This window comes from Pagrus pagrus (genome assembly GCF_965226575.1).
Source record: "Pagrus pagrus genome assembly, chromosome: 3".
NCBI classification, from domain to species: domain Eukaryota; kingdom Metazoa; phylum Chordata; class Actinopteri; order Spariformes; family Sparidae; genus Pagrus; species Pagrus pagrus.
In genome coordinates this window covers 30,946,634-30,974,050 of record NC_140187.1, presented here as the reverse complement: position 1 = coordinate 30,974,050, position 27,417 = coordinate 30,946,634, and the positions used below count along the sequence as shown (strand labels likewise).

The window sequence follows — 27,417 nt, the reverse complement described above, 5'->3', positions numbered from 1 at the left end:
CTTTGAGTGTCTGGTTGTGGCTCCTTGTAATGTTACAATTGTCTGAGTTGTAAAGATTTTCAACAAAGAGACATCTCCTCTCTAAACTTTTCAGTTTGATAAAAAAGTTAAAAAACTTTTGAAGGTGCGTTTGAGACAGATATTTTGCTGGTGTTTATATGATTGTGGCATTTGACAGAGTTGTTTATTCATGTATTTATTAGACCATAAAAGCTAAAACAGATTGTGGAACGTTGTAAATTTACCAAACTAGCGCTATCAAAGAATTCCAGGCTGGCCAGTGAGAGCTACAGGGTCTGTTGGTGTAGTCAGGCAGTGTGCGTTCATGTGTGTTGAGGAGCGGCTTTGGATGAAAACCTGAAGGGAGGGGGTTTGATTTTTTGCGGTCGGATACTTTCATTCTAATAATGGCATAGAGAGTCTACTAACATACTGTTGGTCACAGGGGACATTTTCCTGCAGAACCAGTAACTTTACTTTGAAACTTAAAGTAAAAATTTTGCTGATAATACTTCTGTACTTGTAATGGAGTATTTTTATATTTTTGCGTTGATACTTTTGATCAAAGTAAAGGAACAGTATTTCTTCCACCACATGGTGTTGGGAAACTCCATCTAGCACATCTCTCTAAAATCCTTCCATAGGTGTTCAGCTGCTGACCGTGAAAGTCATAATATAAATACACACACACACACACACACACACACACACACACACACAGGTTTTTCCTTTAAATTGTTCCTTATCCATAGGTTACAGATAAATGGACAAACAACTAGATGCTCATTTTTCCTTCAAAAAAGGCTGTGAAAGTCTGGTTTAATCTTAACCTTGTATTTTATTAGCTTTTATGATTTTTCATGTAACATATGAATCCCAAAAGGAAATAGTAATCACAGCTGTCAAATGAATTTACTGGAGTAAAAAGTACAATAGTGGAGTAAAAGTATTAGGTAGCATAAAGTAGAAATACTCAAGCAAGTACCTCAAAATTCTAAAAAACAAAAACAAGCTGCTCGATCATCTACTGTATAATAAAAAAGAGGCTTGCATTGCAGGCATTTCTCCTGGCTGCATTGCAGTTTAACATATGAGCCAGAAGGTGGCAGTGCTACACAGGTAAGGCGATGGTGTGGCGCTCTGCCAGCTGATCACGCATGGCTGCAGCTCAACATAACATGTTGATCAATGTGGGTCTGAATCTTGGGAAAATTGAGTGAATAAAAAGAATGATCATCTTTGAGTTTGATGCATCGACACCATAGAAGTTGGTGCTTTTCTCTACTTGCTGGACACTGATGGTGCACAAACTGATCATATCCAGACGTGTGAGATAAACATGTGTCTGAGGTTCAAGCACTTTTCTCTTGCAGAATGCAGAGCTCGGACTGAAGAATGATCCAGAGGCAACTGTGAAGCCACGAAGAGAAAGACGAGAGTCACTTCCCTGGTTGCCATGGCAACATACCTGCTCCTCACTACAGCATCATCCCTGAACACAGACACATAAGTCTGTCTGATGTGAGAGAAACAAGAGCGAGACCAGCAGCCAGAGAGAGGCAGAGAGAGACAAGGCATGTATTTCAACAGTTTCTCATCACATTACACACAAATCCCCTAAATACTGAGCAATATCTCACATTCTGATCAGGATTCAGCAGCCTCTTCCTCAAAATTCAACTTTACATCATTTTAAACAGTTCAGCACTGACACACACAGAGAGAGAGAGCACAGCCTACAATTTGATAGAACATATTTGAACTCACCACATGTGTGGGTGGACCTGAAATTCAATGAGACTAAAAAACAAAGGTTACTTCCACCCAGAGCCTCCAAAATTCAACAGAAATTTTCAACAGAAGATTGTTGCAGTACAAGTACATTTTTATAACAATTTTAATTGTATAACCCCGGGGTAACTTATTATTGACCTTTAAATACTCGACTTGTTTGGAGACCCAGACAAGCCAAACAATTTATGGGACAGAAATTGCTTTTATAAAAACTGTCTGCACACTGATCATTTGTGTGTGTTGATATGGTTTAATTAAGTTTAACACTTTAATAAACTGAACAAACTGAATGAATTTTTCAAAATGGTTGTTTCAGTTTTTTGTTGTTCTGCAATACAGTTTTCATTATTATCAATAGGTCACTATCGTGCTTACTGGTCCACTGTATAGCATTTAGGGGCAGAAATGGAATAAAATATTCATAATTATGTTTTCACTAGTTTATAATCGCCTGAAAATAAGAATCATTGTGTTTTCGTTACCTTAGAATGAGCCCTTTATATCTAATGAGTGAGCGGGTCTTCTTCCAAGGAGTCCGCCATGTTGTACCACCATGTTTCTACAGTAGCCCAGAAGAGTCAAACCAAATGCTGGCTCTAAAAGGGCCTTACATGTTTTCCAAATTTTTAGCAGCCAACGTAGGGGAGACTAAGGGTGCATAGTTGGTTGAAATCTGCAATCTCTTAAAGCCACATGGCTTTAAACAGGCAATAAATAAGAAATTAATTGGAATGAGCAACAGAAGTATGAGGGATCAATGTGGTGAAAACGATAGTTCATTGCACATTAGTTCATATTTTGTACTACAAACATACAAAGTCAACACAAATACGTGAACAGATGTGAATTGGCGTGGCACAAATAAATGAAGCAGCGCAAATGATGCAAATGCACAAAACATTTTTACAAAAGTAATCTTTGAGCTCTCCTCCCATTTGTAAATAACTGGGATCAGAGCAGAGTCTGATGTGATGGGTTATTCCTCCAGAAGGTCTGGCTCTGCACCCAACTCGTGAATTTGCAACATGTCATATGAATGCAAAAAATATCCAGAGATTCAGATCCACATTTACATGTTCACACATGCAGCACAGAACAGCATTGTCTGTTGTCAGTTGTCATCTTTATTCACACATGTGGTTCACCCGGATATAGGACTAGAGAGCTGGCAGGGTAAAGTCCGGGGAAATAATGCAGACATTTGTGTTCACATATACAGCTCCTCCAGGTAAACGGGTTTGCATAATCTAGACACGCAAAAAATTTGCTTTGCTTTCTGTGGGAACACGCCATTACTCTAAATATGAATAGTCTTTGCAGTGAGGTAAGTAGAGAAAGGAAGATTTTGGTTAGCAAAATATTTGTGTGATGTTGCCAAGCAAGTTGGTTAAGGTTTTTAAATAAGTTTCAAGCCAACACAGTATCACAAACATTTTTTTATTGTCTTTTCCAAAGGAAACAAAGTTTGAGGGTCTGATGGTAGAGGCGGAAGATAGGCCAAGTCCTCTAAATTAAAAGCATTAACATGTATGGTTGCTGTATGGAGCAACTCATCGGGCTCAGCTCACTATTGTCTTACTTAGCTTAAATCAGTTCTCCACATATAATACATCAGTGGGTTAGGGTCAGGGTTAGGTGGCTTTGTAGCATACAACTTCTGCATTTGCCAAATTAGCGTTAGCGCATCTCGCCACCTAGATTAAGTCTTGACGCAGCCTGGGTGACAAATGAACAAAGACTGAGTGGCTGTTAAGAATGGCAAATCAGGACTGACGTAGCCTTGTAAACTGTGCAAGCCTGCTTCTGCTGGCATGTAATATTTAGCATGTTTAATGCTAACAATAGCAAGTTGAAAAACCTTGTCATAAGAATTCTGTTAACTTAGTTTCTGACCAAAAACCTGTTGCATTAAATAAGTCAACATTATATTAGGGTGAGTCCTTAAAGCTAAAAGACTGCAAGCTGTAGTACATTAAATGTCCTTATACACATCAACACTGAATCTGCCCTAGACTGTGCAGCATAGTGACTACTCTGTATCAGAAAAAGAAACCTTTGACACGATATAAATTTCATCTGCTTAATAGCTGTATGTTGGAGTTTTCCACCAGCAGCTTAATTCCTTATAAACACATTCGTGGTGAATATCAGAAAAGTTTTGAAACTCCAAACACAAATGTAGACTAAACGAATCCACACATGTAAGGCCATTTGTGCGTGAGATTCATCTGTAATTAATGCAATCAGCAAAAATAACAACAATTACATATTTTACATGTATTCATGCATAAAAATTAATGATAGAAATTAGTTTGTAATGTAATTTGTAATTGTGTTTTTCCAGCAGTTTTATCAGATGGGACTCCTGACATCATAAACCCAAATTTGAAGCAGTCTATTTATAAGTAGGACAGTCTATCTGTATCAGTTGGAGAAATTCTTCCTCCTCTTTACACTTTCTCTTATCTTTGTAGCAGTGACAGTGAGGGCTTGTTTTGAAATAAGATTTTCTTTTTTCAATAAGTGGGGAAAAATCATCATTTTGTGTAACTACATTTAAAAATGGTATATGGGTTCGGGGCTATGTCATGTTTTGAGCAGTATCTACACCCATGGCTCGACCTACTGTATGTTTCTTTGTTCAGATATATGATTTTAATAAACAGCTGTTGCAGAAGGAACACTTTCGTGAAGAATTTGTTATGTGGATGATGAAGTTTCTGTCCTAGTTATTAATCCTAAATCTCATTCTGCTCTTGGGCTAGTTATATAAATACTTTCACACACAGTATAGTGAACAAACCTCATAGCAAATTCAGGTTGTCACCATTTTAAAAACCAGGATACTGTAATGTGCCATCTATTAATCCGACAGTAATCAGATTGACTTCTGTTTATCCATTCATACCAACGTGGAGCAACATCGTACCAGCATTAAACACAAGTCAAGAACAGGGACATAAAGTATAGTAGTATAGTATACATGTCAACTTATTTGGACCATCTGAAAGCACAGGCTTTATCCTGGGTCAGTGTAGAGGACTGAAAGTTATATAAAGGTATGAGAGTGGCAAATTATTTTTTAAATTCGACATTGTGAAATTGAGTAATAGATTCTTATTATAGTCTGAACATTTTAAAAAGAAAGGCCCAATTCTATGAAATCTATCCCTGAAAGAAACTGTATGAACTATAGACATTGCAGCTGTAAAGCTATGGATGCTTGCAACCTGCATCTCATGCTGCAGCAGTCTGCCAGGTGAAACAGGAGAAGGTTAGTCTCAGGATCAGCCATTTAACAGTCAATCTGATTCCTAAAATACATTATATTCTATAATAACAATATACATGATGTTTGTGCACGTTGTAACCTATAATTGCAATATTGCTTTATGGTCTTTTGGGACCCACACTGAATTCAATGTTTGCATCCGACCTGAGGGCCTCTTTTTGTTTTCTTAACAGTGCTAATTCAACCGAGCCTGCTTAAGAAGGCGGGGAACTATTTGCTAAAAGTGTTCTGACGAGCAGCTAATGTATCCAGTACAAAGGAAATTCGTCGTTCAAATCAGCCAATGGGAGCAGCAGAGTGACGCGCTGCTCCTCTCAGGGCTCCGCAGGGGCGGTGCTTGTCGTCGAGGACCCACCCCTCAAGGCCGCGGAGTTTGGTTGTACGCAGGCTGCAGTTTCAGTTTGTTTTATTCACCATTTTGAGTAGCTGAAGGTAAAAAAATTAAGAATATTTGCGTGTGGAGGACAAGTCGCTGCCGTACTTTTATTTTCACGCGCTAGCTCGGACGGTGGAGTCGTGCGTCAACCTCGCTCCCCTCGGTGTTTTGCAGAGCGGGAATCTATATTTCTTTTTTTTCCCCTGTGCTTTTTCTTCTCCCCCCTTTCTTACATCCCTAACCTCTACAGTATTCCTGCAAAATGTCAAGACCAGTGAGGTAGGTGTGCTAAATCCGTCCTCTGCTCTCCGCACGTTAATAACGACACCGTGCTTGGCAGGGTATCGCAGATAACATGCACGTCTCGACCATGCTGTGTTTTATGAGCTGGAGATATGTTTATTTCATGAAAAAATAATGGGAGTGTGTGCGTGTGTTTCCCCTTCGCGTGTGTGCACCCTCTTTTTTCTAACATGGATCCCAGCGGTGTGGACTGTTCGCCATGTCTTGTTGGAGATACGCGCAGCCCGCCGCCGTGTCGTGTCTAGCATGCTTTTAAACGGATCCATGATGTGCATTGTTGGCTGCTATGTAGGCCAGGCGGAAAATTAGGCGGTGTGATTTAACCAGCTACGTTTTACGGCTCACTTATGCCAGGTCTGATAATATTTTTCCCTCTCTGACTGAGAATGAGAATATGGCTACCCATTCATCCAGGGGAGGCTCTGAAACGCTAATACCCCCCTCCCTCACCAAAGCTGAAAAAAGGAGGAGGTGGTGTTCGGCCTCGGGATTTGATCTTGTTACCGCGCAGACTAGGCATGTAGTCCCTTTTATATCGTGTTTCGTGCTTGGGTCTTTATTTCGGTCGCTACTGAACATAGACATGTGTGTGTTGTTCAACAAAAATGTCGTCGTTGGAAAAAAAATAGGGAGAGCGGCTCTACATTCAGCGCTGGCAGTAAATTAACACTGCTGGCTGATGTCAGAGGAAGGCGGAGAATTACAAAAAGTCACCACACCCCCACAATGCAAGATCCCCAATGTGATTAGAACGCATGAGGTGTCTCCGAGCCTTCCTCATACAAACTTTAACGTTCCTCATCTGAACTATAAGCCGTTTTATGCCATCAAAACTAGTAGAGTTGGTCTTCTCGTGAAATCTCGTGCTTTTCCAGCATTTGAATGCATTATATAAGGCTTCTAAATGGAAGTGTTTTACTTAGCTAACTGCTCTTTCTTGAGGAGAGAATTGAGTTTATATTATTTGGGACCTCTAAGTTTTTAGAGGCTGTATTCAAATTAATGAGGGTGGAATGAGATGTGAATGTAATGTGAATAATACACATACAGTACATTAAAAAAATTAAAAAGTAAGAATCCCTTTACTTTAAATTAATTCTAAATATTTGGAGGATTAGAAATATAAATTAACCCTCCCTCTGCTATAAAATAATATTTACATAGGCCAATGTGTATACACAATATATAGTAATAATAAATATCACTGTTACAGTAATTATTATGGCAATGCAGGCCTGCCTAGATAACTGTTCTACGCACACACACACACAAAGAAACACAGATTTTATTTTTTATTACGTGTTATTCAGGTAATGAAATTATTGCCTTATTAATTAATATAGCCTAAAATACAAAGCAAAATTGTATTAATTTACTGAATAAGCACCACATCTACACACTCCAATACAGTAGGTGGCGGTATGCAACTTTTCCTCACAGAAGAAGAACAACAAGCATGGCTCGCTGTTGTCGTGCTCATCAAATTGCTTCATTTCGACAGAGCCATGCAGTGTAGGCTAGAGAGTCAAACATGTCGTCTTCTCTTTTTCCAGGTTCAGAGGAAGACATGTTTATGTATATATTTTTTGTAATAGTGATGTCAGTTAGATGTGGTTTGATCTGAGCTATGAAATATCACATCATCTTAGCTCACTTAAATCTTAGCCTTTCTTACCTTCAGGTGTGCACAAACTACAGGTTAGGAACTTTTTAAAATACAAAAATGTAAAACTATTGGTAAGCTTATCGGTGTCAGCCATGAGATACAGGTAATTACCGGTTGAAAAATAGTCATGATGTACATTCCTATTTTTTATTATAGGTTACATATGGGTGCAGCTTGCATCATCAGCAAAACACTCCTTCAAAAACTGAACATTCCACTTCTGGTCACGCACCAACAGTCGTAGAATCATGTTTTTTTGTTTGTTTGTTTTTTGAAATGTGTGATATCAATAGGTTTTTTATATAGTGAGTCCCTGGGACCCACAAGTGGACATTTGAGTGGGTCCTCTGGAAATTCAGTGGAACTGACTAATTGTTGTGTTATAAACTTGTGTTAGATGTTACATGGTGATATTCATGTGTTGAAAATTTATCTAAAAATTAAACAAATGAAAACCCAATTCTGAAAACAAAACACTGGCACATCTAGAGCTTCCCCCTGAAAGTTGATGAGCCAGTCAGTAGGAGGCTGATTTTATCAGAGTACATTACAAAAACAGGATAAAACATAGAAGCTTACAAAATGGATCAGGGATAACATCTCGATGGAGAATTATATATAAAGGTAACCATAATTATACTTTTATATTAGCTACCACATCAGTAAAAAATAAAATCTAACTGCCAACATGTGATGGTGGTTAGCTGCTTAGAGATGCAATTTAGAGATGCCAAATCCTAATCCGGCCCAGGCCACCAAGATGTGTAGCACCAGCCCTGCTAGCACGGTCAGGAGCCCGGCAGGAGAGACACTCAGTGGTGCACTGGGGTTTTATAACTAAACTATGAGGACACACACTTATACTTTATCTGACTGTGTGGAGATTTGATATTTTCACATCACAGGTGACGAAAAAAGGTGTTAAGCAAGTCTGTGGCTGCACGTAAAACATAGTGATGAAGCCTGATAAAGAAGTTTAGTGTGGCGCTAAACTGAAAGAAAGACGGATGGTTCAATGTTTCTATTGACCAGCCAAATCCAATTCGATTGATAAAACCCTGAGTGGGGTACAGCCCTATCACATCACCCTCATACACTTGTCTATCTAATTAAGATAAACTTAAACATGGTTTATTTCTATGGTTTCAACACGGCACTTTTCCTGAACGGCAAAGCATCATCGTCATGAAAGAATACAGAATCGATCAGAGCTGATTATTCTTGACAGTGGCCCAGTTAGTTTATTCACCAATTCCAAGCTTGTAGCTTTGATTGTTGAAATCGGTGTGTCAAGGATCTGTCTTGTTGCCATGGAAAGTATCATATCACAATGATTGAGATACGCACTCCTGGACGCATGGACAGTGAATTCACTGCGACCTTTCGGATTTTAATGCGTCAGAAATGCAAGATGCGCACCTGTCAACATCACTACATGCCTAGTCACAATATTACAGACCTATAGCTGTTCCATATGCAGTCTCTCGTTTGAAAAATGCTTCCCCACTGTTAAAAAAGCCATGAAGTAGAGTGAGCTGTGTGTGGTTACTTTACTTTACCTTTAAAGCTTTACTGATCTCTCTGATGCTGCAAAATAAAAGACACAACTTGTCTTGTATTTACTTATATTGTGCAAACTTGAATTTACTACAGTTTGAGTGAGTTTGTGGTTATTGGATCAGTGGTAATGTGCACAAGAAGAAGAGGGTGACTGTTCTCCACAAACATAAAATAAGCTTTAAAAAGACACAATCTGCTGCATGAAAGACCCAATTCTTCACAGGTCAGCAGTTCGCCAGTCCACAGAGTTGATTTTAAAGTGGTTCTATTGAACAATTAGTAGTAATTTACATGTCTCAGTCACTTTTTTATTGCCCATATGTGAGCAAATTGTAACATGACGTGAAAAATGAGACCTTTCCCTTCTGTATCGGTTGCTTGTACAGGCCTGTGGACGATTTGTTTAAGTTGTGTAATGCTGCCAGACTGGATTTCTATGTGAGGGACATAGGTCAAATTTTCAGTGACGGTCCAAAAGGTATGCCTTTATGCACATTCTCGAGTGCCTCGCCTCAGTGTCTCTCTCCACTCCGCTAAGAGAGCAAACAGTAGCTAACGTAAGTTTATAGTGGACTCCGCTAGATAAACTAGCACCTGGCCTCCAGCACAGCACAGTTCAACAGAACCCCTTTAAGGGCCCTGACAGACTTAGTCGCGGCCTTGGGTGAGCATCTGTAGCCCTATGATAATGAATCAGTGCATGAGAAGAGAAATAAAATAAGAAAGGGAAAGCCCCTTGAACCCGTGGCTGTAGTATCCATGATTTCACCCATTTAGTGTGGTTTGTCTTTATTTTTCACCTGCACCTCTTCGCCAGTGCCATTTGGAACTTTTTATTAGACATATTCCTGATTAGAAGTGATTTATATATATACATATATATATATATATGTGAGAGTAGTGTGAAAATGCTGCTTTGTTATTATAACTGTGTATATCCGCAGTCCCTACTCCTCTGGTTTCTCTTTATGTATGACGTATACAGACAACTGCTACGTGCGGTTGCCAGATTACTTTCCCACCTGAAGAGTGCTCTTCTCTGATTGGGCAGCCATTTTTGACATGTGCTATTGTGTTTGGAACAGCTGTTTAAAGTTTTAAAATAGGTCATGTGAGTAGCTGAGAGGATAATGATTATTGCCACATGTGCTGCTTGATACTCCACTCTACACAACCCTTCACTGTATATAACATTGCACAACTTATTTGGGCAAGCTGAACTAAAATAGAAATATGATGAAAAACAGGCTCTCCCCTGTTCTGTCAAAATTCGGACTATTCTTCCCTCACCACAAGGAAATAATTACTTCCCCAATTATCCATGTGATTTATAATCAATCCATCTAATGGCATTAATTTTAGAAAGACACTTGCAGATACAAGTCCCAAGACTGCTTATAGGTGTTTTAGATAATACCGTCAAAACTCTTTGTTAATCACTTTAAAGTCATATGAAAAGTTCAGGGTTCACAATAAACTGCTTTTATGATGAATTAAAAAAATAGATAGCTGATAGCAAAAAAGGCAAATATCCATTACAAGTTAGCAGAGCCCAAAATCAGTCATCAATTGAGAGAGCATCTTTAGAGTAATGTTTGAGAGGACAGGTGAGAGCAAGTCGCCACCCCTGCAACAAGCCACAGTGCACAGAGCAACACGCGCTGAAATATTTGTAATGCAAAATACAAAGCAGACCAGGGCAACATGTCCAACCTGAAGAAAAACCTGGTCAAACATCAAACATATCTAAAAGCTGTAAAGTGAACCGTGTTTGATAGTCTGATAGCCAGGTCCCCTGCAGCAGCCACAGCGGACGTTGGCACGCCTGTAGCCAGCAATGTGCTCATTCTTGGAGAGTTGAACCATCCTACATGACAGATGAGGCATTGATATCTTCATCAACATGTTGATATAATCAATTGGCTAGTTGGATATGTTGTTGTTGAAGAAAACTGGGCTTTTTCACTGTCTTGATTTACTTATTTCATTGTAACTTAATATGTTATAACTGATCAGTACTGATAAATATTAGAGGTCGACCGATAAATCGGTGCAGATAGGACCTTTTACAAACTATTGTTATCAGCTAAACTTCTGATAGTAGCCAATGGCTGCACAGCCTCCACCAACCACGAAGGTGAGTGCGTCACCATTTTGTATGGAGTATCGTCTGAGAACGATTATTTTCATTATCAGTCAATATGTCAGTTATTTTCTCTATTAATCATTTTATCAGTAAAATGTGAGAAACTAGTGAAAAATGCCAGGGTGGCATATGCAAATATATTGCTGTCCAAATAACAGTTCAACTCCTGAAGTTTAGAGCACTTGTTCTGTTTAAGGTCATGTACGACAAAGAAAAGCAGCAAATCCTCACACTTGAGCAGATTGAACCAGAAAATGTTGGGAATTTTTGTTCGAAAATTATTAAAGCCATTCTTAAATTATCAAAATGGTAGTCAATTGACTTATCTTTGCTGCATTAATGGATTTCAATGGCAACTTAACTACAGCCTCGTGAACACACATTTGGTGTTTTCCCATCTATTTAAAGTATCCGATTGAAAGCAATGGTTGGGAAGAGGGTGGTGCTCATTGAGAAATGAGAATGAATCATAGCCCTAAAAAAAACTACACAAGGATCGCAGACTTCCTAGAAAGCTGCCATAACACACTATACTATGCAGATTGTTACTGAGACTACATCTGTCATATATCAATCCCCCCACATCATGAATGGTATCATCAGATTCTCACACCATTCCTTCCACAGTTTGGTGACTCACTATCATGGAGCTGGTAGGAAAAATAGTATCTTGCTCTCTGATATCCCTGAGATGTGAATGATAATGTGTGGAAAGCTCGGCTGCATGTCACTAGCTGCTGTTGCACATGTCTAAGGCTTTTACTGTGGTGAGGGGTCTGTGTAGTTGTAATCTAAGTACTTGTAAAAGTTTATGACGCTGTTACCCTTCCCCCTCCTACACACAGACTCACACTCAACCACACTACTCCAGCTTGGTATTTAACCTGGTTAGGATCTGCAGATGCGTAGGTTCCAGGCAATGCTTGCAGATGAGCTGTGGTGCCACCAGTTGTTCAGAGTGATCACTGCACCAAATGCCTGTGTGTCAAATGTTTGACTTAGTACTGTGTTTTCAGACAGAAAGACATTTTTGGTTTCAAAATGTATCTTTACTCCATTTGAATTTATTTGACCTTTGCTTTCTTTTAAATCTTTTAATGTGTGTTACGCTGTGTGTAAAATACCTTAAATTATGTTTGGAAGGTGCTGTACACATAAGTAGGGTGAGGGATTGTTTTTCTGTGGTTTTAACTGTAACACACCTTCTAGACTTGCGTGTTACCTGAACTATAGTTGGCTACTGTTACCTGAGGCTTCCCTCAAACACTTTGCCAAATTAGCCCTGGAAACTGTAGAAGGCAGAACAGTGTCCAGTTCAGTGCCCCCAGCTGGAGGCTGATTATGGCTTCTCAAAACAACTAATACCATCCACACACAGCTGACCTGTTGCTGCCTGTAGAATTGCTTGACACGCCATACAATAGCTGTGTTGCCCTCCAGCACCCATAGCTGTGTCTAATGTCAGCTGTGTAGAGTGATGTAATTTTGTCCTGTGTAAATGTAATCTGACGCAGTGTGTGTACTTCTTCACAGGAACAGGAAAGTGGTGAACTACTCGCAATTCAACGAGTCGGATGATGCAGGTAAGAGAACCCAGAAGATGTTTTTTGTAATATATGTGATCGTAACAGGGGATATCATAATGCATCATATTTTGTATAATATATTATGATATGCATATACAGGTACATAGAGTGAATGACTAAAATCTTGTCCTTTCTCTGCAGATGAGGAGTATGGTGACAGTAAGCCTAAGAAGGTGCGCACAGCCCCTCGTGAGCCCAAGCACAAGCGCTCAAAGAACTCACAGGATGACAGGTGAGCCCTCAGGAGGGACTGGCAGAAGTTCCAGTGCCTTCTACAATGTGTTTAGTACTGTGACTTTTTAAATAAATCTATCAATTATATGCTTCTCCTCTTGAATGCGTGACACATTTACATGTTAGATTTAAGCAGTTCAACACATTGATACAGAGAGAGCAGGATATTTGTCCTTAAGAGACACAGCAGCATCTGTTTGAACAGGGTGGAAATTAGGGATGCACCGATACCACTTTTTTCCTCACACCAACCACAGGTTCTTAGATTTGGGTATTTGCTGATACAGAGTACTGATATGAGTTCTCAAGAATGCCATTGCAGTTCTAATAGTGACTTTGAAACCTGTTTTGCTGGTTATCAGATCATCCTCACTTCTTAACTGTAACAAATATTATATACAACGTGATGGTGTTGGTGACATTTCAACAACAGCAGCCTTGTTGATACAAGTTAAGGAGAGGAGACAGCCAGGTGTGCTATAGCCATGTGTCAGGCAGAGCAGGGCTGGTGGGTGAGCTGGAAGAGTGTAGAGACAAAGAAACTCAGGTGGAGGAAACTGTGGGGGAGGCCGGAGAGCTGCATTCGATTCATCACGGATGCAACTTGTGATGTATGACCGCTCCAAAATCTTGTAGGTTTTTCTATGGGTCTGGGTCGGCCTGCTTTAGCTGTGTTCCTGCTTGGAGCAGCTGAGCTGTGCTGTCCTCCTCCTTTTTGCTGTCCCCTGTGTGTCTGTGCTGGAGACAAAATGTCTTTGTGTTTATATAAGATGTCATTTATAGTCAAGTACAATATAGAAAATCATCATCATGCCAATTTCAATACAGATTTTCGGGCCCGCTTGGTTTAACCAGGGCAACATATTCTTAAGATCCTGCCAGAAAGCAGTTGTGACCGAGGAGATAGATGGACGGGTACCGCGGAACAATTCTCGTAATGTTAGGTCTCTCGCTGAGTGTAGAGAGCGATAACTATGGTAACAGAATGACAGGACGCGTATTGTAATCAGAGTATTTAGAGGTAGTCCAATGTCCAAAGTTCAATGTACCATTTGGGATTGTATCCATGATAAGTGCATTTTCTGTCATCCCCGGGTGAGAGGGCAACAAAGTTTGTTTCGAACCTTGCGTCATGAAAGCTAACAGCTAATGGCGCTGACAGAGCTTGAAGCCTACAGTGGAGCAAACATTAAGCACAAAGCAGGACTGAGAGTTTCTGCCCAGAGAAACGTGAAGTGTTAAAGCAGTGAACTGCAGGTAATGAGACAACGCATCAAGTTTACACGAAATAAATGTACTGAAGTACTTTAACTGAGTACAGTTTGAAGATTAAAGTACCTTGCAGTTACAGACACTTTGCATCTGTGTACATTTTCTCAATCTTAACCAATCTGTAACAAGGTACAGATTGGCAGTGGAGCAGTGGCTTCAGGATACAAAGGTCTCAGTACAAAGACTGAGACAACAGAGAATGACACATAATCTTTGCTAAATTCTGTTTACTTTATCTCTAAATTAATTTTTTTTTACAGATAACTATTCATTTTGTTTTAAACCTATTTATTTAAATCAATATAAAATAAATATAACTATTCATTTCCTCAACATTTTAATGGTGATTTTAAGATCCCACTATTAGTGTCCAATCACATTAGTGACTAATGACAACTGTAGATGACAAAAGTGAAGAAGTCAGAAAACTGTGTCGACTGATACTGCTTCCAGTGATCATGCCCTAAAAGCCTGATCAGAGCACCCTTCGTGCGGCGTTATTCTATCATAAAAACAGGTCTAATCAACCAGATATAGACATAGCAAACCTGCAAAACACATCATGCAAGTAAACTGTGACTATGTGTAAATGAAAATGCCTTAAATCTGAATTTTATTTGGTTTAAGACATTTGAAATGAGAAGTTTTAATGGATGCTTTGAAACAATGTTTCAGTGTTTGCAATTCAGTTTGCAATGTATTTGCTCCATCTCTCAAAAATGTAAGACATTTGTGGCAAAGTGTGAGGGGAAACAGCCCTTTTTATATTGTGTTTGTCCTCTCCATAATAACAAGCACCTGTGTGATGATCATCTCATCAGCGTGTTGGTATGTTATACCTGCCAGATAGAGATAGATATCAGATGAAATAAACACAGGCATGTAAACAAATGTATGTGTCAAATCTGAATTTACCATGTAGAGCGCATAGAAACAACATGTTTGTTTATTTAATTTCATGAAAAATGAGAGCGTGTTGCTTACATCTTTGCTCAGGAGCTCGACGGCGCAACTTTTGGGCCAGTTCTCAGTACCCGTTCTTTATTGCTTGTTTGGCAAGTTTGTTTGTTTTGTTTTATTTTTTATGTAGGTACTGTAAATGAAATGCAGATTAAAATCTGTTCCTTGTTCATGATGCCCCTGGGTACCCTTATTCTAGTTGCTAAGACTTTGTTTTGTCCTGATCTTTGTTCCAGTGAGGAGTCTGATGAAAAGCTCTCCAAATCCAAAAATGATTCAGCAGGTAAGTCAGTCTGTTGTCTGATTTAGATGAGAAGGTTGGCTCAGACAGATTGTTCCTCTCCATGACTTCCCTCTGTATTGCTGCTGCAGAAGATTTTGGCAGCGATGAAGACAATGACTTTGGAGAGGAGGAGGATGAAGATGGAGGAAGTGACTATGAAGAAAAAAGAGGGAAAAAGGCAAAGAAAGCCAAGCCTGAGAAGCCCACCAAGAGGGGGCCGAAGAGAAAACGGGCTGCAGGTAACGGTCCGGTTTCTTTCCTCATCAATTGTAGATAAATCTACGTCAAAGCTGTCGTTTTTTTAATAGTGGTAAGATATTTATGGAAATTAACATTGATTCACAGTATGTGAGGTGTTGTCTTACGGGCATACAGTCTATAAGAATCCCTTAAGACCAAATAGATGAAGAAAACTTCACACTGGGGCTGAACGATTTGACTGAAATATCTTATTACTGGACAGCATTGCAATGTAAAATGTTCTATTATATACTTCTAAAAAAAAATTCAAATCAGGATTATTTTGTGATCTACAAACCGAAGTTTCAGATGTTAATATCAAGCATAGTCACAAATTAATCTTTCTACATAATAGCATCAGATCATATTGTGGCTGATTTTGCACACATTTTTTTGTGTGTAATGTGGTTGGGGCTGAAGACTGCCAGCTTAAAAATGGAAAAAAAACAAAAAACTGTAGGTGTTAAGTTTACTATTGTACACCTACACTATTCTGCAGTAGTACTGTCAAAAGTATTGAACTATCGATACATACAATACTGAATAGTTGAAATGGTTTGAATACTAATTTTTTTGCATCATTGCTCTGCTCAACTTGGCACATGCTCCGCTGTAGTGACTACATAGTCCTGCCTCCTCCAGGAGTAAATTACCTTAGATACTGTTGTGCTTAACAAACAGTCCACAAGCCTTACTTTTCATTTAATAAAAATCTGAATTGTTTTCCCCCCCATGATATCGACTATTGATATTTTTTTAAGGTATCGTATCAAAGTTAAGAAATTCCAGTATCGTGACAACACTACACTGTAGCTCCTCGGCTGTTTTAGGCTAGAGGCTTCAGGCAACATCAGCCACTAGTAGCACAACACACCCAAATCTTCAAACAAACTGTTGGTTGCCAATATGTATTGAGGGGAATTTTTTGACAAGGAATCACAATGTGTGGAATATAAAAATATGTCTAGTTCTGCTACATTGTGAATCAGGCAAGACAGATCAGTGCAGTAGTTATTTAAATGATGATATTGTGTGCTTGAAAGCTTAACTTGTTAATAATCGTGATTGCAACACTTAACTGTTTTGAATATGCGCTCTTTCACATCGCGATAATGATTTAAAAATGACAAGCTGCGTTCAGTCCTCCTTCACACCTATTCGAGGTGTTCGAGCTGAAAACATCACTTGTATAAGACACAACTAGTTAAGATTTACAGATCATAAACATGAAATAACTTGCCTGTCTTGCATTGTTTTTTTTAACTTGTTTTGAGGTATTCATTGAGGAAAACTGTGAGGACATACTGTACCTAAAAGTTAAAGTCAGTTTTCAGCTGACTTTATTCTGTGCTGCCTGACAATATATTCTAGATGTGGGATCCAGGATGTTGTGGAAGTCCAGGCAGCGAGGCCGTTGTGGCCCTATCCTACTATCTAAAATAATGATGAGAGGAACTGGTACTTTGATATTCATGTTTTGGCATGTGAATATCTAAAATGACTTCAGCTTTGGTGGTTGACAGGCAGCACTGCTCTCCCAGACAAGTTTATTCCTCCCACACTTCCAGCTGATGGTGACTGACTGAGTCAGTTTGCCTCTAACATTCCCCAACACTCTGATGTTCTGCTTTGATGGATGACTGTGGGTCAGAAGTGTGATTGATGAGCCCGATTGATCGATCAATCACTGTCATCATTTATGATCAGCCAGCTGATGGTCTTAACGACATCCTCACTAAATATCTGTCTGCCCTTTTTCCTTGAAAGTTTATAGGTTTTAAAGCTGATATAAAAACTAGTAACAAACAGTAACAAAAATCATAAAAAATAGAAGACATTAAAACCTACACAATTAACATCCAGCTAGTTATGAATGAAAGTTTTTCTAATACCCTAAAGGTGGGACGAGTCTCATTCCCAGGTCTGTTGTCCTTTGTTTTTTTTTACCTGTCATATTGTGAATCATTGTGTACGTGTGTGTGTATTCTTTGCGTAGATGACAGTGATGATGACAGGGAAGTGAGTCGAAAGCGTACAGTGCGACAGGCAGCCTCCAAGGCTGTGTCCAAACAGAGGGAGATCCTGCTGGGCGACGGAGGAAGCGAGGATGAAGAGCACGAAGACCAAGAGGAATCCTATATGGACCGTATGTACAATGGCACTGTAAAACATGTCTACCAAATGCTACTTACAAACCATCAACAAGCTGATGCCCATCAGACTCGTAGGAAATGTCTAATCTGTTGTTTGTGTATGAACCATGACAACACTGTTTACTACATGTAGCTGATATTTGCAGATTTGTAAAGAAGATGAACGGAAGGCCTTGAATGCTTGTCACTTTAAAAGACACTTTAGAGTAGTGGTTCACAATATTCAGATGAGTTATTTCTATGTTTCTTGTAAAATACTGCATACTTGACCTCTGTAGGGCTCTGAAAATCCTTCAAAGTAAACAATCTGAGAGAAAAGGTTATTCTCATCACAGGTCTTGATTAAATGTTCTGGTGAGCTGTTAGAGGCTCCTAAAGCCACAGCTTTGTGACATTGCTATTTACACTCAATTGGAAATAGAGCTCTGTCTTGCCCAAAATCGGCACCCTGCGACCCTTCAAAAGATAAGTGGTTATGATGGATGGATAGAAAGATGGACTAAAAAAGAATTCATGTTTTTATTTGAAACTGCTCCTCATTCTGCGTGGTGCTGGAATTCCAGGCCTCCTGTCTGTAAACTGTGAAGGCTACTTGACACATAATTAAGAGTATAACAGCAGGTTATACTCACAGTGCTGAAGTGCTTTAGTCTGCTGGGCAGCATCTGCATTGTAAAGATTCTTATGCGGCCCATTTCTGTGTGCAGCTGACGAGTCCGGCAGTGATGAAGACTTCATGGTGGAGGATGATGATGACAGTGACTATGGTCACTCCAAGAAAAGAGGCAAGAAGGTGATTCGACGGGGACGGCCAGACAAGAAGGAGAAGAAGAGCCCCAAACCTCGACTAAAGGCCACAGGTGAGAGATCCAGTCCTTCTGCAGCTGCAGGTTCAGCCTGTGAAATATAAGCTTTTGAAAAGGGACAAGGGACAATATGTTGCTGTCAGAAGCAATCTGGTTTCCATTTGTAGTCCAAGTTATAATGGCTTTGGTTAAATGCAGGTAAACGGTCCATTTGAAGAGTAAAATAGGCAGAATGCATTGACATGCAATCAAAAAAACCCACCAGCTGTCATCTGATGATGATATTTTAAACTGTTTGCATTCATAGGCAGATATCTGATACAGAGATGTACAAAAAATGGTCTTTGCCCAGATATCTGTTTTCTGGATATCCGCTGGCTACATTGGAAGCCCCAGAATATTGCCCATTGCCCCCAGAGATTATATCATCATCATCACCAACTGATGTGTCTTTTTCCTTCAGTGACCCCAAGCCCAATGAAAGGAAAAGGGAAGGGGCGCCCCAGCACCAAGGCCCTTGAGAAAAGTTCACCCAAAGAGGAGGAAGAGGAGGACCCCGAGAGTCCCCTGGAGGAAGAGGAGGAGGAGGCTGAGAAGAAAGAGTCCTCCCCTGCCCCCAAGACAACAAAGGAGGCCGCAGGAGGAGATGAGGAGGAGGAAGACGAAGAGGAGGAGGATGGCTCGGAAGAGGAGGCACCCTCTGGAGAAGACTAGAAGATGGTACCTGCTGAAGCCCATCCTCCATGTCTCTCTGTCTCTTCTCAACGTTTTTGTTTTCTTTGTTGCTCTGCGTTTAGAGTTGTTTTGTTTCCTGTTACTTTTTATTTTCCTCCTGGTGGCCTGGCTCAATGGTTTGGACTCTGTGTGCTTTTTCTTGTTTTGCTTCATCCCCCTCCAACCAAGACATTGTGCTCATGTGACCATTTGGTGTATATAAGGAGTTTTTCATTTTGAACACCAGAGTCACAACATTCAGCCTTACACACCCTCCCGTCTTTATCATTTACACTCTGCATTTTAGTCAAAATCCAAACAAGAGCGCAGTGCTAGTGAGCATCCGTCCTCAGTGTGAACAGACTAGTTCACTTGTGTTTCAGTGTTTTTATTTTTATTTCCTCCCCTGGGATTATCAGTGGTCATACATGACTGGTCACAGTTTTTTTTTTCCTGTTTATTTGACTGATCTGTGACTACAGGGAAAATAGTTCAGAGCCTCTCAGTATCAGTAACTAAAGCGCTGTATTTACAAAGCGACGTTAAGTCAACACGCGCAGGGCTGAAGCCTTCACCCTCTCTTTGGTACTTTGTGCTTTTAAACCAGGAGCATGTTTTAACAGGGTGGCGTTCGTTAAAAACCTTTCAAATTGTTCTCTCAGTTGAAGCAGCTTCTTTTAATTTTATTTTTAAACATTACCCTGCTTGTTTCAGATTACATTAGTGCCCTGAGTTCTTGTTGTGGGGCTGTGTGGAGATAAAATAAAGCGCGTTATTTTGAAAAGTATTCCACTTGTAGCGGCTGCTTCATAGACCAGTTCAAACAGTTAAACGTGTTCTGTAGACAGCGGAGTGGTGAGCCACGGCTGAGAGTTTGCTACATGCCGGACCACCACTAACACACATTTCAAGCCAGCATGTGTGTGTGTGTTTATGTACTTGTTTAAATTTGTATGCTTGTGAGAGTACTTCCTGTACTACTTCCTGTAAGAGGGTCTGGCTTTTTTTCTCTCAGCCCATCAGCTGCCTATGTGAAACGGTTTTTGTTGTATGTTGGGCTTTCTAATGATGCACCATGCTACGTGAAGCGACCCCACCCCTTCCAACACACGATCCCCACCTCCCTGCATGGCTACAGCATCTTCTCAACATTCAACCCCTTGTGCCAGGCACCCCTAAATCTTTTTTGTTTTTTATTTTTAAGAAATGCAAGAAGAGATGTTTCTTTTTTTCTTTTGAGAGTTAAAAAAAATGAATGTCGTTTTTTCTCCTGTTGGTTCATTGTTCTAATTCTCTATTCAGATTTTTTTTGTAATGTTTGTTTTTTAAGAAAAGAAATAAAATGTATCTTGATTTTAAAGAAAAAAAGTTGACCCTATCCAATCTGTTCTGCCTGATGGTTGGACCAGCCATCCCTCCCTGATTTACTCCTGTCCTCTCATTCACTCTCTTCTCTCCCTCTCCCAGTCCCATCAGCTTAATGGTTACTGTGGGTATCCATGTCCATTTGTGTCTCAGCTTTTTGTTCACCCATTAGTGTTTCACAAGCAAATACTTTGTTCAATTGAGAATTCTACATTACTGAGGCTCAGATGAGATCAGCAGCTCAGTTTATATCAGGCATTCATTTGTCTTTTAATGCCTTAATTTTCATTGAGTTCAGTTCAGTAGCGGCTCTGATAACGTCGTTGGAGGCCTGAGAATGTAACCTGTCCTCATGTTTTAGGTCTTTGCTACAAGCGGCAAATTAGGCTGAGAACAAGTCAACAATTTGTATGATCAGCAGACCATCCAAAGCCATAAACGATCTCAAAACTAGTGACTCGGAGATCAGGTGCAGCACTTGTGAGATTGTCCTTTTTTGCGATAAATAGTGTTTTGATGTCAAAGCAAAAAAATAAAAATAAGAGAAAGTTGCTATTGTGATCTTGGGAACCTAAATTCATTATTAGGAGAAATTCTGATTGGTCCCGAGGCTGCAATAGAAATGAGTCCTGGATGTGTACAGGACGGACTCGAACCAAGTCGTCGGTTCAGAAGCACATTCAATAGTTTTACAACTGTCCTTATTAGCAGGTTAGTGTGTTTTTCTACGTTCAGGTCCTGAATTGGCACCCAATCCTTAATGTCATTTTAAGACGATTGGATACAAATAAGAAAATAAATAGGAAAAAAAAGTTTGTTTCTACCAATGTAAAGCTCAGAGAGCTGTTTGCAGTAGGATCAGATTCTGTCTAGATCACAGCGTTGAGGCCTTGAATGAGGGGTCCTCTTCATCATCCCACAGGGGGCACATGGCATAAGGCTGTGAATTTCTCCTCTCTCATCCATTCTACGATTTCTTCTGTTGTACTGTTTTTGATGTTTTTTTTCTATCTACCTTCAGTTGTACTGGCAATGTAAATGTAAGCCAAGTTGTGATTCCTACAGGAGATGAAGTGGAGAAGCTTTTGTCAGTGGTGTGGAAAAGGAACGCTGAACTCTTGAATCTTTTGCATGTTGTGGAAAAAGTGCGAAGAGATGATGATGATGATGATGCTGGTGATGGCAATATTGTGCTCTTACAAAAAAAGTATTAACAACGACGATGTTGATAATGTTTTGGTTTCCCAGCTTCTAATAAAGGCAACCTACTTTTTATACGGATTTAACTACTTGTTTTGTGACGTTGAGCTCTGTGAAATGTGCGGGTGCTGGATTTAGTTTATGATGCGCAGCAATACTCAAAGTCTGCCTCTCAGTGGCGCTGTGCTTTTATATGCAGTCTTCTGATCTGGTGAGCAGACTCATTTTAGATCAGCTTAATAACAGCACTACTCAGACACTGCAGGACCTGATCACTCAGAGGGTTACATCCAAACTAATACTCCCACAGACCCCTCCTCAAGTCTGGACCACTATGCATCTGTTTGTGTCATGTAAAAGGGAAAGAATCATCTCATGTCTTGATCATCTTTGTGAAATTTATTTTACAACTAATGGATTGACAAATCAGCATTTTGACATGAAGCTTTCATGACGGACTTAAAAAAATAAAGATTTTTAAAAACACAATAAGATAAAGGAAAAAAAAGAAAAGTAAAGCTAAATAGAAAGAGACTAAAGTAAATGAAACCTACATGATTTCAAATATCAGAATCTGTTTACAGTTGTTGGGGAGTAATACTGCCTATGTGGAAAAGTTGCTCAAAGCTGTGTGAAGTCTGATAAATGTCCCTGGAGTCAATGTCCCTTGGGACTAAAGAACACAAGTGTGAAGATAAAACAATCTGGGGGTTTGGAGCTGAGACACCAAACACCGCAAAGAATACAGCCAACAAGCAACTACTGTACGTACTGGTGTCACTGAGCGGCCAGGTTGCATTGTGGGTAATGTAGGTGCTGTGTTTTGAAAAGGAATAAAAAGGTGACATCTCTGGTTCTGCTGTGTTGATTTTGATCACATCAGTCCAACAGTGTTGTGGGAGTGCAATGCTAGACCAGTGGACTGCTTTTTAAAACCTGGCGGCTTCATTACCCACAATGCAACTCACTGAGTGACATCACCAGAGGCCATTTATCAGATAACATGCAGCTTCCTCTGGAGCCACAAAAGGCTTTATACTACTCACATGTCCAGTTGTACATACTCCAGGACCTGTAAACACACTTTAAAGTGTAAAAGTGGTGGATTTGAGCTTCACCGGATTTGCTGAGATGGGTTAAAATGTCTGACGTGGACAGCAGCTGCTGGTGACCACCATATTACTGAGACAGTCAAGATTGATACTGTGATAGAGCTGTAAAATACGCACCATCAACTTCCTGTCAGCATTCTAAACAATAGAGTCTTTGACGTGTTTTCTTGCACACTGTGTCAGTTTTCATATCAAATCTCAATCTTGTCAATATGCCAAGTACCTTAACATAGACAAGTCAGATAGTAACTTAGACGTCTTCAAATTATGCAAATTATTACAACTGTGGAAACATGATAACTCACTTTTCCTGTAAACAATGACGCCTCTTCTCTCCAACTACCACACCAGGATAGTAATAATAGTCTGATTGATATTTGTTATCCGGTGGTGCTGTGAAGGTGTGAATGTGTCTGCCCTCTGCACCTCTTTTCCTCCTGCTTCTGTCGGCTGCGCAGCGCTTTTTACTGCTGCCGTGTTAACACTTCAGTCTGAGTGTTACACACACAAAGCTAAGTGATATGTTCGGTCACCCTAGGACAGATGAACTGTCCTGAAACCAGCTGGTTGCATCGTCATCACACTTTAAACAACAAAGAGAGGAAATCTGATTGTGTTCACCTTTTGCTGTTCAGTCCCAACACAATCAGTATTGTTTACAACACTGCTCGCTTAGTTACAGTGTTTCTCACAGTAGGTTTTATTTGCAGGATATGATTGTAAGGTTCATGATGCTGCTGAAAACAGCATCTTGCATCATGGGTGAAGTGATTTGGTTAAATAATTGGAATCTACTGTAGAAGATCTGAAGAAGGAAAGAACATTCTTCAATATGATCTTCAGGCTGTATTTGTACACAACAGCTTTGTCCAATGAGGGGTTCATGTAGAAAACAAACTGTATGAAATGATAGTGTGTGATATTTAGATTTATAAGATTATAATCTCATGTGTTCAAGATTCAAGACTCATTCGACAAATCTCCCTCGGGGCATGAGTTCAGATCCAGTCACTGCCAGCTGTTCTCATAAAGATTTTTAAAAACATGTTTGATATTTGTGACTGACAGTTGGTCGTTGCCCGAGGGAGAAAAAAAAACTGTACCTGAAGTTATAAAAGCTTTATTCTAAAAAGTTTACCCACCTCCACTTGTACAGTCATGCACACCTCTCCATCCAGGATCTCACTCTAATTCTGTGTTTTTTTCTTCTTTTTTTTGGCGCAAATATGATATAGACAGTGACGCTGCTGGCTGCTGCCCATGTTTTTTCAGTTCGAGATCAGGTGGCAGTTTCTCAGGGATCAACTGCCAGACCCTCAGTTATCTCTGATCAAAACAGTGTGTGTAAGACAGTGGAGACAATCTCTATGTGTGGTTTGTCCCATCTTTGTTGGTTGTGATACTACTGTAATACTTGATTAATTTGTTACACATGTCACCAGCTGTTACTGTTATTGAGTTTTAAAATCTCACTATTGATATTGAGATTTATTAATTGAGTTACATTTACACCCTTTTCCCCTCAACCTTTAAACGAAACAGAGACTGATGTTTTTATACCAAGTGTATAAAACCCAGAGACAGGATGATGCCAGCATTTAAGATGAGACTATGGTAAATCTATGGGACCTAAGTGTGCACTTGATATTTATAGTAACCTGCAACACTTCATATGATCTGTTGGGGAAATGCCTAGTCTAGAGCACTGATTGATTCTCAACCAGGGGTCAAGAACACCAAGCTGATTTTTTTCAGGTTGTTGCGACTCGGAAACCACCAAACTAGAGAAACAGAACACAGCTGAATCCAAATGAATTACCTGAATGAAGCTGTTAGGCTCTGAACTGTAATAGGGAGAGAAATAAAAGGACACAGCACATAACTTGTAACCATAGAAGCCTGACGTATCATTGTGAGACAGGAGGCCCGCCCACAGGCTCCACAGAAAGTCTGATGAGAAACCCGGTCATTTACTCTCCAGCCTCTGATCCCGGTGAGCCAGAACCTCCTCACCCATTGGCAGGGCTGCGTGTCCTGTCATCATGGTTATCCGACTGGGACTGTCTGAAGCAGACGCACATGCTGTCACACACCGCTGAGCTTTAGACTGAGTACACTGGATGAGCTGCTGCTGGCATTTCCAGCCATTTTTGTTCTTTGAGAAGACATCAGAGCTTTTATGAGGCGAGAGAAGCAACTCAGTGGTTTATCACTTAATGCTTAACAGTGCATCTGTGAATGAATGTTTAACAGAGACCGGATGCCCCTATTTAATGAGTAATTGAAGTAAACATCACAGAGGGTGTCAGATGAAAGATTAGCCACTTGATGAGAGAGTTGCGATAAACTCATTTTCAGTATGAGCTTTTATCTTTGGAAATCTGTGCAGGTTGGTATTGGTTGTATAAGTTTTACCACAAAGAGAAGTGATGAAGCAGTCCTGTTAATGTGCCAGCAGAACATGAACTGCTGTTCAGAGTGTGTAATGAATTGAGAGAGGGATCAGGTCACTTGGTGATGAGAAGAGAAGCCCAGATCTCACTGGGTCATCTAAAATGCCTACAGGTGACTGTGTGACTCCATGTACAGCTGCCGTTGACAGGTGTTGATATAACAGGGAAAGTGCATGTTGATTAAAGGCTGTGCAGGTAAAACAAGTTATAATTGGAATGTGGCCAGACAAAGTCTAGAGGTTGCTGACAACCAGTGGAAACTTCAGGAACTGGTCCCAGCAAGACATGTTCTGGCACATGACCCCTCGTCAAACCACAATTAATTGTTTTACGCTTAGATTTTAGTTTAGATTAAACAGAGGAGAGACGATGTGTTAAGGCGTCCACGTTTAGATAGCATGTTACAGGGCCAGTTCACCCAAAGATCAGAAATACATATTTGTCCTCTTACCTGTAGTGCTACTTATTTTTATTTATCCATCTAAATTGATTTGGTTTGGAGATATCAGCTGTAGAGATGTCTGCCTCTTCTCATATATAATTGAGCTTGTGGTGCTCAAAGAGACAAAAAAAGGTGAAAAAAACTCAACAGTAATCCAAAGACCTTGTTGTGAGCAGTTTCATGTAGGAACTATTTTCTTTCTTACCAAACTACACCCACAAACCGTAACACCCTGCAGAGGGAACTGTTCATCTCGTGGATGAGATCATGCTTGTGACAGAGCGGGTTGTAAGCATCCTGTTAGGCTGAGTGTGTACAGTTAGCCAGCTTAGTTAGCTCCAGTAGACTGCAAAGAAATCCAAAGCTTAACAGAGCTGCCACAATAGTTATGGTTGTTAAGCAATGAGCGGACAGTCACTGTCTGAGGAACAGGTGTAGCAAATTGTCAATTGGTCTTACATGGTTACCTAGGTTGCCCCATATTCAGGGAGCCTGCCCATGCATTCCTGGCTCCAGTCTCTGACAACCCTGTAAACTGTGAATAGGTGTAGAGTTTAGATGGACATGTAGTATACAGGAATTCTTTGTTTTGATCTTTGTACCCATGATTGGTTCAGCTAGAGATTCCCGGCGAGGCGGTTTTGGTCGTCAACAGTCGTTTATCTGGATTCTGCAAAATGCTACCACCGGCCTGCCACCCGGCTGTGCTGGTGTCCCCACAGGACCCTCAGGCTGGAGCTGTGTGTGTGATAGACTTCTGTGGGCAGGTGAGTTACTGTCTGGCCTAAAGACTTGGTTTGCATTTACAAACCAGGTTATGTAATTTATACTCACTCTTAGCAGCACGGATGACAAAAAAAAACCCAAAACAGAACAAGTGAATATAATATTCATTATTGTTTAATGTATAATCATCTGAAACCAAGAAACGTGGGGGAGAAGGTCCTTGTCCACAGACTCCACCATGTTGCACCGCCATGTTTCTACAGTAGCCCAGAGCGGACAAACCAAACTCTGGCTCTAGAGAAGGTCTTTAGCGTTTTTAGCAGCCATCATAGGGGAGGGTGCAGTCTGCAACCTCACCACTAGATGCCACTAAATCCTACACAGTGGCCCTTTAATGTAACACTAAATGTTATAATCACAGTTGCCATCAGGTAAGCCTCGGTCTGTCCAACCCTGCTGGTGTTCCCCGAGGAGGAGGAGAACAGCAGGCCAGTCTTAGTTAATTCCCTGGTGACCGGTCTGGGAGGATGCCCGACTGGTTCTGTCTCTCGCTTGCTGTCTTTCACTTTTATGAATGCATGCTTTAATGCTAGACTTGTGTGAAGTATACGCCCTTTACTGTTTGTCTTTCCTGTCATTTGTCAGGTGATGAGCCTCAGGGATACTGAGGCGCTTACGTGGAACTTATTTGGCTTCTGGCTTTCTTTGTTTCTGTTTCCTGATTATCAGTCTGA

General features: G+C 40.2%; 1 protein-coding gene across 2 annotated transcripts; it reads left to right on the top strand.

Annotated features, from left to right (window-relative positions):
• Window positions 1-5,444: 5,444 nt before the first annotated feature.
• nucks1a (nuclear casein kinase and cyclin-dependent kinase substrate 1a) lies at window positions 5,445-22,025 on the top strand. Of its 2 annotated transcripts, none has more exons than XM_084349258.1 (8): window positions 5,445-5,741; window positions 12,671-12,720; window positions 12,865-12,955; window positions 15,426-15,472; window positions 15,565-15,711; window positions 17,709-17,858; window positions 18,573-18,725; window positions 19,135-22,025. In XM_084349258.1, exons 1-8 carry the CDS (start codon window positions 5,725-5,727, stop codon window positions 19,383-19,385), a joined length of 906 nt encoding a protein of 301 aa, XP_084205384.1. In that variant the 5' UTR covers window positions 5,445-5,724; the 3' UTR covers window positions 19,386-22,025. The 2 variants fall into 2 exon arrangements, with proteins under 2 accessions (XP_084205384.1, XP_084205383.1); XM_084349257.1 differs by having other exon boundaries at window positions 5,447-5,741; window positions 15,562-15,711.
• The last annotated feature ends 5,392 nt before the right edge of the window (window positions 22,026-27,417 follow it).